The sequence below is a fragment of the Tetrao urogallus genome (assembly GCF_951394365.1).
Source record: "Tetrao urogallus genome assembly, chromosome: 8".
NCBI lineage: Eukaryota > Metazoa > Chordata > Aves > Galliformes > Phasianidae > Tetrao > Tetrao urogallus.
Genome location: NC_136821.1, coordinates 1,458,084 through 1,476,257, shown reverse-complemented (window position 1 = coordinate 1,476,257; position 18,174 = coordinate 1,458,084). Strand labels below are relative to the sequence as shown.

Here is an 18,174-nt window from a genome sequence, read left to right as displayed (position 1 = left end):
CGTGCCCTCTGTAAATAGCAACCTCTTTCCCAAAAATCTTGCAATCTAACAACCGTACATGCTGAGAGCAAAATAGAAGTGAAAGGGCATCTTGCTGTCACCCACAGAGGTAATATCGGGGTGGAACTTAATTGCAGTGATTAGTGCAGGGCAACGAGGACGTCCCAGGCCCGGGGGCTGCTGCCCGCCTAGGCTGTGCAACAGGCATTGAGCACACATTCCCAGCACACGTTCCCAGGCAAACCGGGTGGTTAAGCACTGACACACGAAACTGGGTATTAGTCTGTGTTTAAAATGCACGAGTGTTTTGAGAGGTACACGTCATCCTCACAGGCCCACCAGCCCACAAAGGTTCAGCATGGACAGTGAGACCAACCAAACCCCAAGGGTACAGAGAAATCTGGGCATGCTGCTGGGAAAACCTCCCTGGATATGGATATCTCCACTGTTGGGGTCAACTGGGAATGCACTATGTTACATCAGGCAGAAATACAAAGCCAATGCCTTAAGTCCATGTCTACACTCCAGACACTGTAGTATTTTTTCCAAAGACAGCACGGTCTGAATGTGCTTTCCCAAATTTTTATGACTACCACAAATGTACAATGTAGAATTCAAATGGTTTGTCATACAACAGCATGACAGTTATTTAGAGGGTTAATAAACAGAAACTAGAAACTCCAAGTTACAACCTTGTTTTTTAAGCATTATCTCAAAATGGATTCCTAATTAAATGGCTTGGAAGAAACAAGAGCTTAATACTTCCCATTACTGGCATCCCGTAAGCATTTCAACAAGAAGAAAATCCCCAAGGAATCACTACCCTACCCACAATGTCTATGAGTTGGCAAAAGCAATACAAGAGAAAGACACCGAGAGCCGACTCTGCAAAAGGCTCCATCTCTACCAACATTCCCACATGCAATCAGCGACATGGATCTGCAGTAAGAGCAAAGAGCTCTGGCTGAAGCACCGGGATAATACTGTTCACTGAAAGAGAAAAAAAAAAGGATTGTCAGGAGAGAAACCTGCCAAAATCTTGAGACGACTTAAAACCTGTATTTAGCCTTAAGCTTTTGCCATTATTTTGGGATATTCTGTAAGACGTACATCTGTTCCAAAACACGTTACCGTGTCAGGGGTTTTGCTGATGTCCTACAAATCCATACTGAGATGTAAGCAGAAAGGCAGACAGGGAATCTGTGTGGTGCTAGAGTGAAGCCAAGGCCTGGGGAAAGGTCTGAGTATATCCAGAAATCAGCATTTAAAGATCCACTAGCAGAAAAGGAGAAACGCGGGTAAAGAACTGAAGTCCAGAAGATAAAACTCCAAAGCAGAGTGGCTGAAAGTGCTTTTGCTTGTGAGCCCCACACAGTCCCAGGAGGAATGGCAGGCTTCCATCAGATGCACCCTTTGATCAGCACGTTTTCTGTGCCACGAGCTCAGGTTCTTGCTGTCAGCCCTGAGGTTGAACCTCTTCTGGGAGCCGGTTTGTGCTTGGCTGCAGTGCCTGCTGTGCACATCCTGCTTCCCACAGCACAAAACCTGCAGAATTCAATTGCTACAGAGCTCTCTCCCTGTCTGTTGTGTAAAGCCCTGTCTGCCATCAGCTCCATGAGGCTGCAGCGTCGCCATGGTGTGGCAAAGCAGAACCTCTCCCTGAGCCCAGCATCCTGCCAGCAGGCCGGACTGCTCCACATATCTGTATCTGAACTGCCCTAACACCAGCCCTTCTACATCTTTCCATACTGCAGTCCTTAGGTCAGCCTGCAAGCTGGAAAAGAGCAGTGCAAACCATAGTACTGAAACAGCAAAGCCCAATTAGTAAGAGGTACCCAAGAAGTAAGAGGAAAAAAGCACTGAGCCTTACGGAAGAGCATCTCCCTGTCACCCTGAAGCAGCTGTCAGCGGAGCACTGCTCAACAGCTCATACAGATCCCCACCACTTGACCAGAGGGACAAACAGCAGCTGCTATGAGGAGAAAGCAGACAGGAATGAGGTCTGGCTTGTCCCCACAGGCAGCCTCCGCTTCTTGCAGAGCAAAGCGCTCGGGGCCAGGCTGTGTCAGCAGCACTGCGGAGCACAGGCAGAGCAGGGTTTGCTCTAGGAGAAAAGAAAGAAATGAAATGAAATGGGGGTGGAAAAAAACAAGGCCTCTCGATCCCTAGAGACTGCAGCATAGATCCAGGCAGGCAGGCAGCCACTCCGGAAACCACTCTGATGATTTTCTTCCTGGAAAGGTTTGATGGGTGAAGGATGGCTAATCTTCCTCCAGCTGCTGGGAATGAGCACTGCTATAAGCAACGCAGAACTGCAGTTGGGTGAAGAGATAACACAACCAGTGGGAGGAAGTATTTAATGGCTGGAAGAACTGAGCAGGAATCAGGACTTTGGGGCTGCACCTCCCTGAAATACGTTAGCCTAGCTCCACTGAAACCTAGGCACTCACTTTCACCCCCTAGCTCAGCTCTGGCCCCAGATTTCAGAGTTAACAGGTATGTGTGAGGCCAGCTCAGATTGGAAACATTCAGAAGCAGTCCAAGAAGCAGGGCTAAGGAGAACATTCCTCTCACAGAATAGCTTCCAGCACAACAACGCCACAGTGCTTTTACTTATCTACTTTCTTGTTATCCCAAGGACACAAAGGGTTCTTCTTCTGCATATGAAAAGGAAGGGATCATAACCTTATTAATAGTTTCTGTTGGGGAATGGAAAATATTGGGTTCTGACACCAAGTAAATTTCAACAGTCTTTCATAAACAAAATGTTTGGTTATGAAGAAAGACATGAAATACCTGGGCAGATCTCCATTCACCTGAAGGCTTCCTGCCATTCCACAGATAGCAGCTGCACACACAGCAGCTCAGTAAGAAGCTTCGTCCACAGAAGTACAGCACCACTGGGTGCACGCCTGGGCACCTTAGCAGTAGGTTTTAGTATGTTGCTTAGCATTATACTGTCACTGTAATGACAATCACAGCTATCCCCGAGGTCTCACGACTATAACTTCAAATTGGGTCAATGCCAGAACACGCTTGGCCTGAAGCAGCTAACGACCCAAGATGTTTTTTGTCTTCAGATGTATAAAACCAATGGCAGAGGATCAACCAAAGCATTCAGAGCCCGGGGCCGCACGCACAAGGAATCATTTGATGTGGCGATTTCATTCCTGGCTGACCTCAGTTGGTAACAACATTATCAGCAAAGCTCTCATCCTGCATGTGTTTTCTCAGCATAACATAAACTCGTTATTTCCAATCTTCCATATGTATACAGAGCAGCTACGGGGAGGCAGGGTACCTTTCTCCATGAAGCACAGCGCTCTGCCCATGAAACACATGGAAATGTGGGCACGGTGCTGATGGGTCAGGGTTGGTGATTTGAGATGTCTTTTCCAGCCTGACTAGTGCCTCTATGAAATACATGCAGCCCTGGAGCTGCCAGTGAGCATTCCTCCCATGCCAATGCAGTTTGATTTGGAGAGTACACACAGCACCAGGCACTCCTCCCCTCTCTCAAGAAACAATAGAGGAAAATGAGAGGCTCAGAAAGAACACGAAGAATAGCCAAACACAGTGGGAAAGTGTGCGGACAGAGAGAGAGCAAAGCAGCAAGGAAAGCTTTTGTGGGTGGGGGACCCATCATGTAAAGCCCTCACACCATGCAAAGCCCTCACACTAATGCCTGCCCAACACAAAGCCTACATCGTAACCGAATGAGCTATGAGGGGGAGATCCAGTGCCTCTGTTTTAAAGACGAAAAGGTTTCAAAGTGGAAAGGCACAAATTTGATAAAAAGCCACATGCTATACTCAGAACAGAGGAGTCAAGCTAAACATTTAACAACGTCTTAAGTATTGTAATAGATAGAAGTCTTCAGTGTAGTTACAACCAATGGCAGCACCAGCGCAAAATGACATCCAATGCCAATTTTCAAAGCCAAAGTCAAATTATTAATTCAATTCAGCAAAACAACTTCTGTGTATCCACCACCATCCCATAAATTTTCTGTGTCTAACGGGAGACATTCCAGACTGCGGCTCTTCCTCTCCTACACTCCCACTCACGCTGCATGTTTACATACAGTAGACCTAATATAATAAAGGGAAAGATTACTTAATGCATCACTAAAAACCCATTCTGGAATGTAACACCAGAACACTTCCTACCACTCTGCTCCTTCAGACAGTATGTAAACAGCAACAGATTACCCCCACCACTGGATTCTGATCCGCTGTGAGCTCGGCCATAACTGATACTTCTTCACCTAAGGACGAAGCCGAAGCACATCAGCATCAGATAAGATCACAACAGATTGTTCTGGAAGATTAAATTCAGTTGTGGTATCTCATGACAAAGCTACCTCAGCAAAGAGTAACTTGCCAGAATGCACCGTTTTCCCAAGCAGAGAGCAGTATTCCTCAGGGGGTGCATTAATCTCAGGAGGAACACGACTTAAAAGATATCATCACAGAATCCTGCACTGGATTGTAAAGAAATAGAAAAGAGGATAACCATTAGGAACCCAATTTTGTTCTCTGGGTTCTTATGATAACAGATGAGAGGACAGAAGGTTCTGAAACAGCTGTTTGACTGCACAGGTGAGAGGCCTTTGGGTTGTGCCCAGCCATCCCCATGGGCAGTTCATCCCCAGGAACAGAGTGCCAAGGGCTCACCCATGGCCATCACCCAACAGTGAGAGCCCATGGGGATCCATGGGAGAAGGGAAGAAGCCCAGTGTGGAAAAAAACAGGAGAGGACTTGCAGGGAAAACAGATTTGGTTCAAGTGGAATTGTCTCAAAATAGAAAGGCCTGCAAAGCTTTATATGAAGTGTTAGCAGCTCGCTCAGACATGTGCTTCACCACTTCAGTGCTCAGCAAGATGATACATAGTGCTTTTTCCCCATGATTTCCTCCATGCTGCTACAATAAATCACATCCCCCGCCAGCCCGCGTTCTCCATGCTGGTGAAAGAGCACAGCCAAACAGCTTCAGATCCATAGCTCACGCAGCTTCTGCACTACCTGATGCTCTTAAGGAAAACGCCACAAGGACCGAGCCTTTCAGAGCACAACCTGTGGCCTGCTGATCTGAAACAGTCCTTTCCTAAAAAAAAAATCACCCCCTTTCTTGCTGACACGGCCAGGTTTAGGCAGAGATGGAAAATGCAGAGTGAAGTCCTGGGCATGCACAAATTCAGGGAGAGGGAAGGGATGCAGGATCTGGCAGCACACACCGAGCCACGCTGCCTTGCTGGACATGGAGAGCTGCCCAGCTCACCCACCCCTCTCCTGGCTCAAGGACTGCTCTCTCATGCCTTCATTTGTGGAGGAGAGATCCCTCCCAATGCCCAGCAACAGTGATGGGCACAAAGGAGTTCCCCAGCAAGCCACCACTAAGGGAGATGCTCCAGGTTTACAAAGGTCTGCTGTGGCTTATGAAGGAACAAGAAGCCCCAGTAAGGTAGGGCAGTCAAACGGCAGGGCGCACTGGAGCAGTGGCAGGGAGCTGGAAGCAGGGGCACTGCTGGCACAACACAGCCCAGCAAAGCACTGTGGAAAAATACAGACTGGGATCTGAGGGAACTTTGTGAGCAAATCTCGACACCACCTGCGAACTCAGCACTCAGCCAGCTGAACGGCGTTCTGAAGTTAATTACTGGATTCCAAATGACCACCAGCAGTTGTCAGGCTGTCCTGCTTGCAAAGCAATCTGTGTTTGTGCACGTGGCTGATTTTAAAGCCAGGCTCTACTATCTCTGTGAATGCACACTCAAAAGAAAATCATCTAACAGCTCAGTATCTCACAAGCAGAATGTGTTTTGGGGAGATAGGGAAGCAAGCCATGACATCAGCAAATCTAAGGCTAAGCTTGTCCCCTTGCCATTTGTTACTTCTGCACCAAGAGCCACGCTCCCCCTCAGATGCCCTTGAGCTCAGGGAGCTGTTGATGCTTCCCAGCAGGCACATTTCCACAACCCAGATGAGCACACTTGTGAGAAGCCCTCATCACCTCGGCTGCATGCCACGGTCAGCCAAGAGGTCACCAGGAAGATGGCCCTGGCACCAGACATGCCATCCCATCCAGTGAGTGCCTACACTTACACACAGCTGAGTCTGAATGCATGCACTTAGCTATTCCCCATAGCTTCTCCTTTTGGTTAGATGACATGATCACTTCGCTTGCGTTTTGTTTGCTTGCTACTTTAATGTATTTTTGGTGAGGAAAAAAAAAATCTCTATGGAAACAGCAGATGTTAATTTGTAAAAACATTATTCATACTGGAAGTTTTATTTGACTGCTGCACTATCAACAACATTATGCTTAACGGAGGAGCAGAGTCAGGTACAAAACCATTCTAGAAGTGAGCACAAACATCAGACACAGTAACAACAGCTACTGCTGGAGCAGCATAAGGACCTGGAAATTTTAGCAGGAAGAAAACACAAAGACCCAAGCAAACCTGCAAATGGCAAACAAGCCAACTTCCCAGCCCTGTCACAAAAGAAACATGTTAGGCAGATGATGATTCATTAGTTGAAGCAATCTATTAAGAACTAATGGAAACAGATTTGAAACTACTTCAACCATGTAAAAGACAAATCTTGATGAGAATTCAATAGGCGTCACAGACAGAGGATAATCTCTCATGAACAGCAGTTATCTGACACATTCTCACTGAAGACAGACCTCAGTGTGCACTTGAAACCAGAAGAAAACAGCACGGGAATTGGAGCCCTGTGGGACCCCACAGAACCTCCAGTGCTGCCCCATGACATGAGCCCTCCTGAAGGACACCATCACCAGATCGAGATTACTAACTTGCCACCTTCAGCTTGAACATTTCAGAAGGGATCTACGGAAGCAATGCTCCCACAAACACCAGAACCCTTTTAAGCCCGTTGGAAATCCCCAATTTTATTTGACAGCTGTACAAAGCCTTCTGCCTGGTCTCAGCTACACATCACACAAAGGTGTTCCACAAGATGAATTCGGTGTTGCAGAACTCCCCACGCTAACTGGCTCTGGGATGGAAAGACTTGAGTTTCCACGCAGCCCTACACAGCAGTGCTGGAGGGCAGTTTGCAAGCAAATGGCACGCAAAGCCCAAGTCTTGACAATTTCACCATCGCCCAAGACAAGGATGAAAAATATTTCTCTGTATGTGTTTTGCTTATTTCTTATATTGAACTTACTGAAGTGGAAGAGATACGCAGGGCGATACACGACTGTCTTCCTTCTGCTCCAGAGAAGGATCACGCAGAGACCAAGCACCGATTCCAAGCAGTGTTTGCATTCCTATAATCGTGATCTTCTGCTTAAGCAGCACTCAGAAATCTTCTGGTCTCAACTGCTTTGAAAGAGAGCCTACACTAGCACAAGAAGTGACTGACCAGCATGAGGAGCAGTGTGTGAACTCAGGAACAGCAGTGGAGCTCACGGTATTGTGCTCCTGATCCAGCACTCTGACCTGAGGACTCTCAGCAGTGTCTCAAAATCCACACGCAGGAACTGCAGACAGCTTTCACATGGATGCCACATGAAGCTTTTGCACAGTGGAACAAAGTAAGTGCCCTGTGTCTCAGCAGCCTCTTTTCTGGCTCCTGGACCAAACTAGCTAGGTCTGGCAGCAGCTTTCCCCCCCCCAGCTTGCAGGAAAGTGCACCACTGGTGCACCGGTACAGCAGGATGGCTCCAAGCACAGCTTTCAAACAAGATGCATGATGGAAAGCCGTTAGCACTGTGGATGCAGTGCACACCTAGCACACACATACTGAGGGACCACGTTGCTATACCCTGCCACACCATGCACTGCACTGCCAGATGTGTCTCCCAGCTCCCTGAAACAACCCTGCCATGGTGGGCTTCTGTATACAAATCCCTCAGAGCCCTTTTAATGGCAGACTCTGAAGACTGCCTACCAGGGGATGCCTCACAGCTGGACAGGCCTTGTTAACACCAAAGGACTTCCAAAATCTGAAATGCTTCCGGGCACAAATCCCACTGAAACGTTTATTTAATTTGTTGTGATATGAAGCTTGAACTCACACAGTACCTCTGAGTGAAGCAAGTGCATTGTTGGCTTACAAAGCAGTAAATGAGACGCCCTGCTTCCCCAGTGCCCCAGAGTCACTCTGGCACCCGGAGCAGGCTGCAGGGATAGAAAGGAGACAAAGGGAATGCAAAACAAGGCTGGATGCAGACTAAAGACTAAGAGGAGCGAAATAAATAAATAAATAAATAAATAAATAATGCAGATCATATGCAAGGCTTAGGGACAGGAGAAAAAGCATACAGTTAAAGCAGGGCACAGAAAGACAGCTCAGAGTGAGTGTGAATTATCTGCCACCCCAAATGATGGAAGACAACATGAAAGGGGAACTGGCGTTACTGAACAGAGAAGCACACATGCAGCAAGCACTGCAGGCCATCACTGGCTTTGCCCATCACTGTGGAGCTGGCAGCCACCGCCACAACCGCCGCTTCAGAGGAAATGAGGATTTTACAGAAAACGTGGTTTCTTACAGAAAAGTTGTGTTAAAAAGTCTGTTCCTGAAGAAGATGGAGTTTGCGCTGCAGCTGGGAGGTTCTGTGCCAACACACCAACCAGCATGCAGATCTTTCCTCACCATAAATACCATCACAGGGATTAGTTCTCAACTGGGAGGGTAAAACCATGATTCTCTTATGCAATGGACATCGCCAGTGCTAACAGTGATCTGGTGCCCTCTTCTCCTGGAATCAAGAACGTAAGATGCCTGCTTCATACAAGGCAAATAAGTTTTCAAGCCCCAAACAGTGACCTTGTTTACAATAAAGCTACCCAAAGCACTACAACCAGCCCGCAGTATCCCCCAGATCAGACAGGGCAGGGCAACAAAGCCACAATTGTCATTAGGATGATGCCTGAACTTTGTGTTCATTGCACGCGTACTCACATCTATACAAGTTGTTTACACCTCTCTTTCTGCTGTTCTTCAGCACGCCTAGTGCTTTTTGCATACAACCACCAGCATTTCTTCCAACTTGAACAGTGTAATTTTCCTCCTCCAAAAAGCCTCGCACTAGCTAGTGCATCATCTGCTTGGCATTAATCATCACAGCTGGTAATGGATTGTAATAGCCATGCACACACTGAACCCATTTCTTTCTCTAAATGTAATATAAATAAATACGTATTTTTGCATTCGTTTCATATATACACACAAACACACCATAATAATAACTTCAGCTGAAAAAAAAAAAGAAGAAACCATCATTGACGTATCAGTTCAGTCTTAGAAAAACACCATCTTTCCTCCTGGATTGAATAGGAAAGAAGGGCTGCCTGGGAGAGCCCCAGCATGCAGCCAGCTGCCCTCTAAGGCCGAGAGATCCTATGTGCCCCCCAGCTGCAACACAGCCCCCACTGTGGAGAACACTATGAGTACAGCCTGCCAGCAAAGCAACAAAACACACCACGTCCTTGTGTTAGTTCACATTTCTTGCAGTGTTCTTACACGAGGCCACCACAACAGGAAACTGCTGCATGAGTTTCCTAAGGGCAGATACCTACTTTAGGAAGATGCTAACTGTACTAGAGTGACTCATCTTGGTATGATTTATTTTGTGCTAAAAGTATTTCAAGTAGCACAAGCACTCGATCACACCTCCCTGTGCTTCAGGGGATGAAAGTACAGCAAGTCCAGGATAGCAGCTCCCATCTCACAGAATCACAGAATGGTTGGGTTGGAAGGGACCTCAAGGATCACGAAGCTCCAACACGCAGGGCCACCAACCTTCACATTTCATAGCAGCCCAGGCTGCCCAGGGCCCCATCCAACGTGGCCTTGAACACCTCCAGAGATGGACGGGGCATCACAGCCTCTCTGGGCAGCTGTTCCAGCACCTCACCACTCTCATAGGAAAGAATTTCCCCCTGCCACCCAACCTAAATCTTCCCTCCCTCAATTTCAAAGCATTTCTCTTTGTCCTGTTGTTATCTACCCTTTCAAAGAGTTGACAGATCTCCCTCACTTCAGCAGCTGCATCTTCCAGCTCCAAAGCCCAGACAATACTGACAGTTCTTCTTTCCTCTTTGCACACTCAGTTATTTTCCCTTAACCACAGGAAAACACTATCCTCGATCTGGTTTTTGCTGTATTAATTCCATTACACAGGCTCTCTCTGGCTAGCAAGCATTGCTCCAGTGCCTCACCACTCTACCTGTTTGCCAGCACGTTGCCCCAGCTGGCATTCCCAATTCATGAATCAGAAGCCCCAATAACAGTAAGGTATAGCACTACAAGTAAGCAGTGTGGGAGCACAGAGCAAAGCAGCACCTGGGGAACGGTACCTGCCTGTGTCTGTGCCCCTGAGGATTGTGGTCTCTGGCTTTTCTGCACAGCTATCAGCTGTCTGTGCTGTTTTCAGGGCTCGGTCTGCCTTATTCTTACACAAAAGCCAAAATTCTCACCTATTCCCACGATTCTAGAAGCCTACTGATAATACTTGAGAATGCCAAGAGACTGTGAAGTTACAAAAGCTGTCAACACCGTTACCACCAGCTAACTAAGAGAGCATAAAGAAACCTCAGCAATCACTTCTTTCCACTGGCGGCCACAGACGGCCGAAGGTCCACTGCCCCATCCCAGCAGTGCTGCAGCCCACAGGGCATCTGTGTGGCTGCACATCTCCGCTTCACCGCCTTTATACAAACCGCTTTACCTGAACGAGGAGCAAGCAGAGCACCCCTCGCTGTGATACACGCGGGCTGGCAGCTCGGGAGCGCCCGGAGCCCAAACAGCGGGGCTGCGCTCTTTGGAGACCTTTAAAACCCGGCTTCTGCAGACGAAGCACCACCCAGCAGCGAGACCCCTCAGCCAGGCTGCCGTGCTTCAATCTTCTCAAGAGCAAACCTGCACTTCGGGGAAGATCTATTTTACCAACACGTGCCGTGAGAAGCTCCCAGGGATTCCCGCTTGGCTTTCTGCGCACATAAACACCGCGCGGGGTCCCAGACTTGGCTCTGAAGGAACCGGCAGACGCCTGGTTCTGAAGCAAACACAGCGCGACGGCGGCCAGCCGCGAGGGCGAGAGCCGCGCATCCCAGCCCGCTTCCTAACGGCCCCGGAGCGGCGCAGCTGGAAGGGACGCGGCGGCATGAAGGGCTCCGGCCCCCCGGCACTCCGACACGCCGCAAGCCCCGCACACCGGCACGGATCGCGCCGCTCTCCGCAGAGCCCGCGCGTCGCGCCGCGCACACCCGCACTGACGCACCCTCCGCTCCGTGCCGCGATCCGCCGCTCGGCGAGGCGGCCGCAGCGCCTTATGTAACGCGGCCGCCCCGCGCCCGGAGCCCCGCGCCGCCGGGCCGGGAACGTAGGGCGGCCCGGGCGGGGAGGGCAGCGGCGCGTTGCGTAACGGCGCTCCGCGGCACTCACCGCCTCCGAGTCTTCAAATCCATGCAGGTACAAATTGTCGTACATGGAGCTCCGCGGACGCCGGGCGCCTCTCGAGGTGCGGAACCGGCCGCTGCGAAGGGCGGCGGGGGGCCGAGAGCGGGCGGAGGCCTGTGCGGCGCGGGCCCGAGCCTGCCCTCTCAGCGCTGCGGACGCCCCAGCCGCGCGGCGCCGCCTCCCGCGCCCACCGCCGCCGCCGCAGGTGCCCCCGCCGGCGCCGCGCCGCCCCGCAGCCCCCGGCCCGCCTCCCGCCGCGGCCCGCTCCCCGCGCCGCCTCACCGCCATTGGTCGAGCGGTACGATCGCCGCGCCGCCATTGGTCGGGCCCGGCCGCCGCCGCGCCGCCATTGGCTGCGCCGCTCCGCCGTGCGGGACGCCCCGGAGCGCCGCCGTCCCTCGGCGCCTCGGCAACCGGGCAGCGGCGTTGGGAGAGCTGCGGGGAACGGGGCGATCCGCGCCTTCCTCCGTCTCAGCCGCTCGGTGCTGAGGAGAAGCGGTCCCCCCCCGAAGCGACCTCGGCCGCCCCCGTTGCTACGCGCCCCGTTCTCTCCGCGGGCACCGCGCTCCGTACGGCTCCGAGCAGCGCCCCAGGAGAGCCGCCCGTCCCCCGCATCGCCTCTGCGGCGGCCAGAAGGGCCGGCACCGGGACCTGCGCCTCCAGAGCCCGCAGCCCCGCTCCTGCCTCTTTCAGGAAACACCGCGTTTGGAAACCTTCGTGGCAGAGAGGGCGTGAATTATCCCCCAGTGCAGCACCCAGCGAGGTGTGTGGGAGCACATGGTGCCAAGGACCGCTGCTACTATGCTGTATGCAGATGACAGCGTGAGGAAAGAGAATCACAGAATCACAGAATGGCCTGGGTTGCAAAGGAGCACAGTGCTCATCCAGTTCTAACCCCCTGAAATGTACAGAGTCGCTAATCAGCAGCCCAGGCTGCCCAGAGCCACATCCAGCCTGGCCTTGAATGCCTGCAGGGATGGGGCATCCACAGCCTCCTTGGGCAACCTGTGCCAGTGCCTCACCGCCCTCTGGGTGAAAAACTTCCTCCTGATATCAAAAGAGCAACAAAACGTGGAGCTTTCTGAGCAGGAGTGGGCAATGAGGCACAGAGCTGCTGCTCCTGGTGCGCTGGCAGCAGTGCAGGATGTGCTGTGGCAGTGGCAGGCCTGGTTATGGAGCTGCTGCACACCCCACAGAGCAGCAGCAGAGCCCATGCCAAGCTCAGTGTGCCCAGAATAGCAGTGTTTTCTGCCGGGCGCTGGGAGGGTGTCTGCTTATTATAGATTTTAATGTAAAAATAATGGTGTGAAGGCTTTTCTGATGAGTAATTTCTCTTCCGCTCTATAAAACGAGTTTTCTCCTGATGTTCTACGATGGAGCTGCAAACAAACAAACAGAACAAACCCCAAGTGCCAAGAATTGAAAAACCACAAGTTTTGGCCTTATTTAAAACCAACTTGGGAAAACCGATCCTACCAGAGCTCTACCCTGAACCTTCCTAGTTCTGCTTCTCCTGTCCAAGAGCCGTCTGTGTCTGTGCGTATCAGCTGCACACACCATCCCTCAGTGTGTCAGCGAGGTGAGCAATCCATGTCTCTCAGATTCCATCTCATATGTAACCACACACTGTTTCTCCTTCGCCAGCATCACGGTGGGTAAAGCATAATGCTATGTGAGCTCCCTGTGTGAGCCAAAAACTGGACAGGAAGTACTGAGAAATATTTATTTTCTGTATGTGTATTTCTGAATACTTCTGGAATAGCTTACCATTCACTTCCTAACATTATTAAAAGCATTCCAAATCTCATCTTTAGTACAACCTGATCAAACACCCCTGCGTTCATCAACACTTCCCATCTTTTCCTTTTGTTTCACCTTGCAAAGGATTAACTTCATTCTGCAAAGTGACCGCTGATGCCTTGGGAAGAGACAGACACCTCAGCAAAGCCAAAGGCATTATTCTTCCTGTATCAGTTGTTCATTTCCTCAGAAACTCCCCAGCATTACAACAAATCTTGCTCCCCACCTCCCACCTCCCTGTGCTATCAGTGCACTCCTTGCTTCTGTCCATGCTGCCCCGCGCTTTGCGGACGCTGCGTGTCTGCAAGTGGAAGCAGTGCAGTGCTGCTGACCATGGGAGAATCTCATTGGTAAAGTTTAGCTCTCCTGAAGTGTTTTCCAGGGCCGAGCCCTCAGACAATGAGCTCTTCCAAAGAGTAACTTCATCTCTAGGCCACGCAGAGAGCTTGCTGCCAATGCTAAACCAGCAGACAAAGCACCTGTTAATTAACAGAGATGCTCGGATGGCTTTCCAGAGGTTCATTTCAAACGGAGGCAGCACTTCTGTCAAGCGGAGCAGTTGTTTTGAGGGCAAAAAGCACATCTTACACACATCTTACAGCTGATGTACCCGGCTCCTTCCCTGGCCATGGTTGCCCCACAGCCTGCCCTGCCCCACTGCTGCTCAGGGCTGTCCACCTGTAGGTGGGTCAGGGCTGGAGAGCACAGCCTGCAGGTTTTGGGGCACCCCCTTAAGCAGATGGAGGAGGATTTCAGTTTCTGAGACTGCCTTTAAAGTTCTCTTTGAACTCCCTTTACAGGAGTTAATAGATGGATGCTTAGGGCCTGAGCTAAGCACCCGATCCCTCCTCCCCACCTTGAAGATCTGTGATGTTCCATCTTTAAAGAAATAAATACCTCAGCAGTGGGAGACTATTAAAATTTAAAATGGGAAGGAATTTCTAAGTGCAACATCAGAATCATTTGTCAGCTCAAAATAAAAGACGGATCTGAAATCAGGAGAAAAAAAACTGTGTCTCAACTTCACATAAATTTGTAATGAAATAATTTAACTCAGAAGTCAGGGGAATTGCTGCTTGATTTCCAGTACTTACATTTCACACTGTCCTTTCAAGATACAGAGGTTATTAAAAATATATATTTCATGACTCAACTTGAAAGGCTCCTAAAAGATGCTATAAAAAACCACGTGGCTCATTAAATAGGGACTGCATTTTGAAAGATGTAAACAGAAGGGACATCTGCCTCCATGCCTAAACCTCCCATCTCAATCCATGGGTTTTTGTGGAGCAAGGGCTGGTTTGGAGAGCACAACCTTCAAAAAGTCACCTGGTGCTGACCACGAGCATCATCTCGATAGACACAGGCTGCAAACACCTGTAATACACAGGAACTCCAAATCAAGACAGTCCTCTCTCTTGGGTTTAACTTACAGCATAGCTTGGTGCAGGCAAAAGGGAAAACCAGCTGCAAGCTCAACCTTTCTAGGCAGCTTCCCAAACAAACAAGCAATCCACTGCAGTAACCAAAGTTGGGCACGCATAACTGAAGGCTTTGTGAGATGAAAATCCTCCCTGGCCTGTTTCTGGGAGAGAATGCAGGCACTCTGATAACACCAGGCAGGGAATGTCACTGCCTCAGGCCACAGAGAAAGGCTCTGGTAGCTGTCAGCTCTCCTCTGCATCTGGCTAGCACTGCAGTGATGGGCAACCAGCACCCATGGGTTGTGTGCACAAGTAGGGCACACCTGGGGATAACATGCAATGGGCAGATGATCTGAATTGTTTTTAATCGTATCACAGAATCACAGAATGGCCTGGGTTGAAAAGGAGCACAGTGTTCATCCAGTTTCAACCCCCTGCTATGTGCAGGGTCACCAACCAGCAGACCAGGCTGCCCAGAGCCACAACCAGCCTGGCCTTGATCAATGGTATCAGCTGCTGCATTATACATCTTGCTTGTATCTTCCAATTTGGTTACCATATTAATCTTCAGAGAGTGGTAAATAAGTATTTTCAAGCAGCTTGGTCTCCACTTCTCTGGGGTTTAATCAGAGGCACTGCAATCTCTATTAACACGTGGGCTATTCCCCAGCAAGGACTGCTGTCCTCTGGTGATCTCGGCAGGACTGCTGTGAATTAGGTTTCCCGTGGATTTACTGCACTATTGCATGCAGAGAGCATCCATCATCCTTTGATCTCAGGCCACAGCTCCGCACATCCCCATGGGCACTGACTTTGAACAAGATGCAGACGGACCATCAGAAGACAATCTGGTTTCCACAGGACTCACCTAATGTGTCTGCTGAGGATGTGTAACAAGTCCATATAGCTTAACAGTGAAGGTACCATTTGGAATCACCTAAGGGCCATGTGTTGTTATTGCTGCTTAATTAAAAGACTCCTCCTCCTAAGGACTTATTACAGGCTTCATTGGAAGCACGCAGGTCAAAGGACAGGCTCAGTGCTAAGCTGCTCCCGGTGCTTGGAACCAACATTAGGAGGCAATGCAGAGGAAGGGAAGTCAGAATAGCTGAGCATCCCACAGACCTCTCAAAGATGGGGTTCCCCCCAAGTCCTCTGATGCCATTTGGGATTATCCACATTCTCTTTTTTCTGCTTGGAACCGACCCTTTTGGAAGCACAAAGAAAAAAGGACAAATTCTTTGTGAGACACACATCCATATATCCTCAAATCTTTACCCAGTCATTTCTAAGTTACCCAAAGGTAGGAATAGTGGCTTTCCCAGGGCACGAATTTTGTACAGAACCACTGGAAATAGTGTGCAAAGCCCAATCAAATGATTACACAACGCAATGGCAGCACTTGCACTGCTCTTTGAGGAGATGTAGCAATGAACTATTTGCTATTTGAATAAACGCAGGGTAACTGGATTACAAAACCAAGTAAATACCTCAGCACTGCAGCATGCGGAGCCACAATATAAGTCAGCAACTTCTCTCCCTTTTGTGCTTTCACAGATTTCACTTTCACCGTGTGCTGTGCTGCTAAGGATGGCACACCTCCGTGCCCTCACCCCGCTGCAGAGCTGAGGATGGACACGAGGATTCACCCCGATGCAAAAACCCAAAATTGCCTCCACAAGGATGGACTGAAGTTCTCTGAAGGCTCTTCAACTCCGACAGTAAGGTTGCAGTGCTGGCCTCGTAGCATTACTTTGGACTAATGAGATACTAACTGCAGAGAGTGAACCCGCTCCTTCTAACATCTTTCAGCACACAAAACCTCCTGTATTTATCAGTACATTTCATCCAAAACATAAGCATTGGGTTTGACCTTTCAGTGCCTGAATTTCAGGTCCTGATGAAAAAATTCCTCTCCCCATATGTTGTTCTTGCTGAAATCAGCAGAACAGCTCAGGCATATATTTCATTAATATAAAGGAAGAGGACCGTCAGCATTCTCCAGCAATCCACCAAAGGCAGGACTTGCTTCCATCGCTTGGAAGGAGGCCAGCTCCTCATTCTTCTGTGCTACTTAGCATAGCCCAATTCCTCAACCTTCTCCCTCTACAGCAATCTATTTTTTTTCCTCTCTTTTTCTGTTTTATAATACAGATTAGATAAGCACATGGTTGTAGCAACAACAGCTTCTGCCTTGGGGTGGAAGTAAGAACAAGACAACCTCTTGAGATCCCACTAACCTCCTTTTCTAACATCTCATGAGCAACGAGAACTGGATGACATCTGTGATGTTTCACAGTCCTAGAGATTCCAGGTAAATAAGTATGTATTTGTGCTCCAAAAGAAAGAAGCACCGTGGTGTTTAGGGTATGTCTTGGTGCAGAGGATCCTCTGTATTTAAAGGTTTTAATTCAAAGAGAGACCTGGATGGTATGCTTTAATTCCTTGAATTTCAAGTAATAAATTAGCCTGGTAGGGTCTAATTTGACAGTTCTTCTGGAGGAAGTGAGGTGCCACCTATACTGAAACACATTTATCTGACACTGTTACATAAAGGCTGCTATAATTAAAGAAAGCGTGAAGACTTCATTGTCACTTTCTCTCAGTTTAAAGCACCTGCAATGAGAGAGGTAACCTGACGACACTGGTAGGTATCCTCTATATTTAACCAGTTGTGAGATTTCTCTTTGCTGCAGGCTCTGAGGAGGTTTGCAGAGAGCTGAGCTGTGGGAAATTCCAAGCCACAGCTGCGGCTTTCCAGAGCGTGTTTGATAAAGAAGAGTGGATTATCTCAGGTATGAATGTCCTCTCAGGTTTTCACAGCTCGAGACAGCCCTACTCTAATTACGGCTTCCAATGGTGTGAAGAAATGAGCATGGCAAATCTGAAATGACCTGCAAAATACTGCAAGACACAGCTGATGGCATTACCACCGCATTAACGTGGGCGTCCCCCTCAAGAACTCAGGACTTGCATTGAAGAACCTATGTGGATCTGTGGGCTCTGAGCAGCACAGCAATCTCCCTGCAGCAACATCTATCTATCAGCAGCAAGCAGCATCCACTGGGCCGAAATACCAACTGCCTTCACAGCTCCAACCAAAAGACAGTGCCTTATGGCTGGGGTTGTGCTGTGGTTCTTTGTTGGAAGGAAGATACAGGGATTGTTTTCAGAGCAGATCCACATTTATATCTTCCATGCCAAAAAGCATCCCGGCCAGAGGATTAAGCATTTGTTTTGTTTCTTATTTTAAGCTCCTCTTCTCTTCTTATGAATGTTAATCAATCTCCTTAACTGCCATAAGTGCTGATGCTGAATACTGCTGAATACCACTTTAGCCTGCAACTGATGAAATTATGGAAAACTATCAATAAAAGCCAATTAGTAACCTTATGGGAAGCTGGTGCTACTTCACCCAAGTAGCTGAAGTTACCCCTGCATTCTGGAAAGCCTCATCAGCACTGAAACACTGCCCTTCATGCCAAAAGCGCAGCAGTTCCCACCTGGGGCT

The 18,174-nt window shown here is 49.2% G+C and overlaps 1 protein-coding gene across 1 annotated transcript in view; it reads right to left on the bottom strand.

Moving 5' to 3' along the window:
- CACNB4 (calcium voltage-gated channel auxiliary subunit beta 4) overlaps positions 1–11,469 on the bottom strand; it is a gene marked incomplete at both ends in the record, with an annotated part of 43,539 nt that extends 32,070 nt beyond the window's left edge. The window contains one exon of the mRNA XM_079539194.1: positions 11,425–11,469. Coding sequence (XP_079395320.1) covers positions 11,425–11,469 — 45 coding nt within the window. The remainder of the gene's footprint in view (positions 1–11,424) is intronic.
- Positions 11,470–18,174: the final 6,705 nt, after the last annotated feature.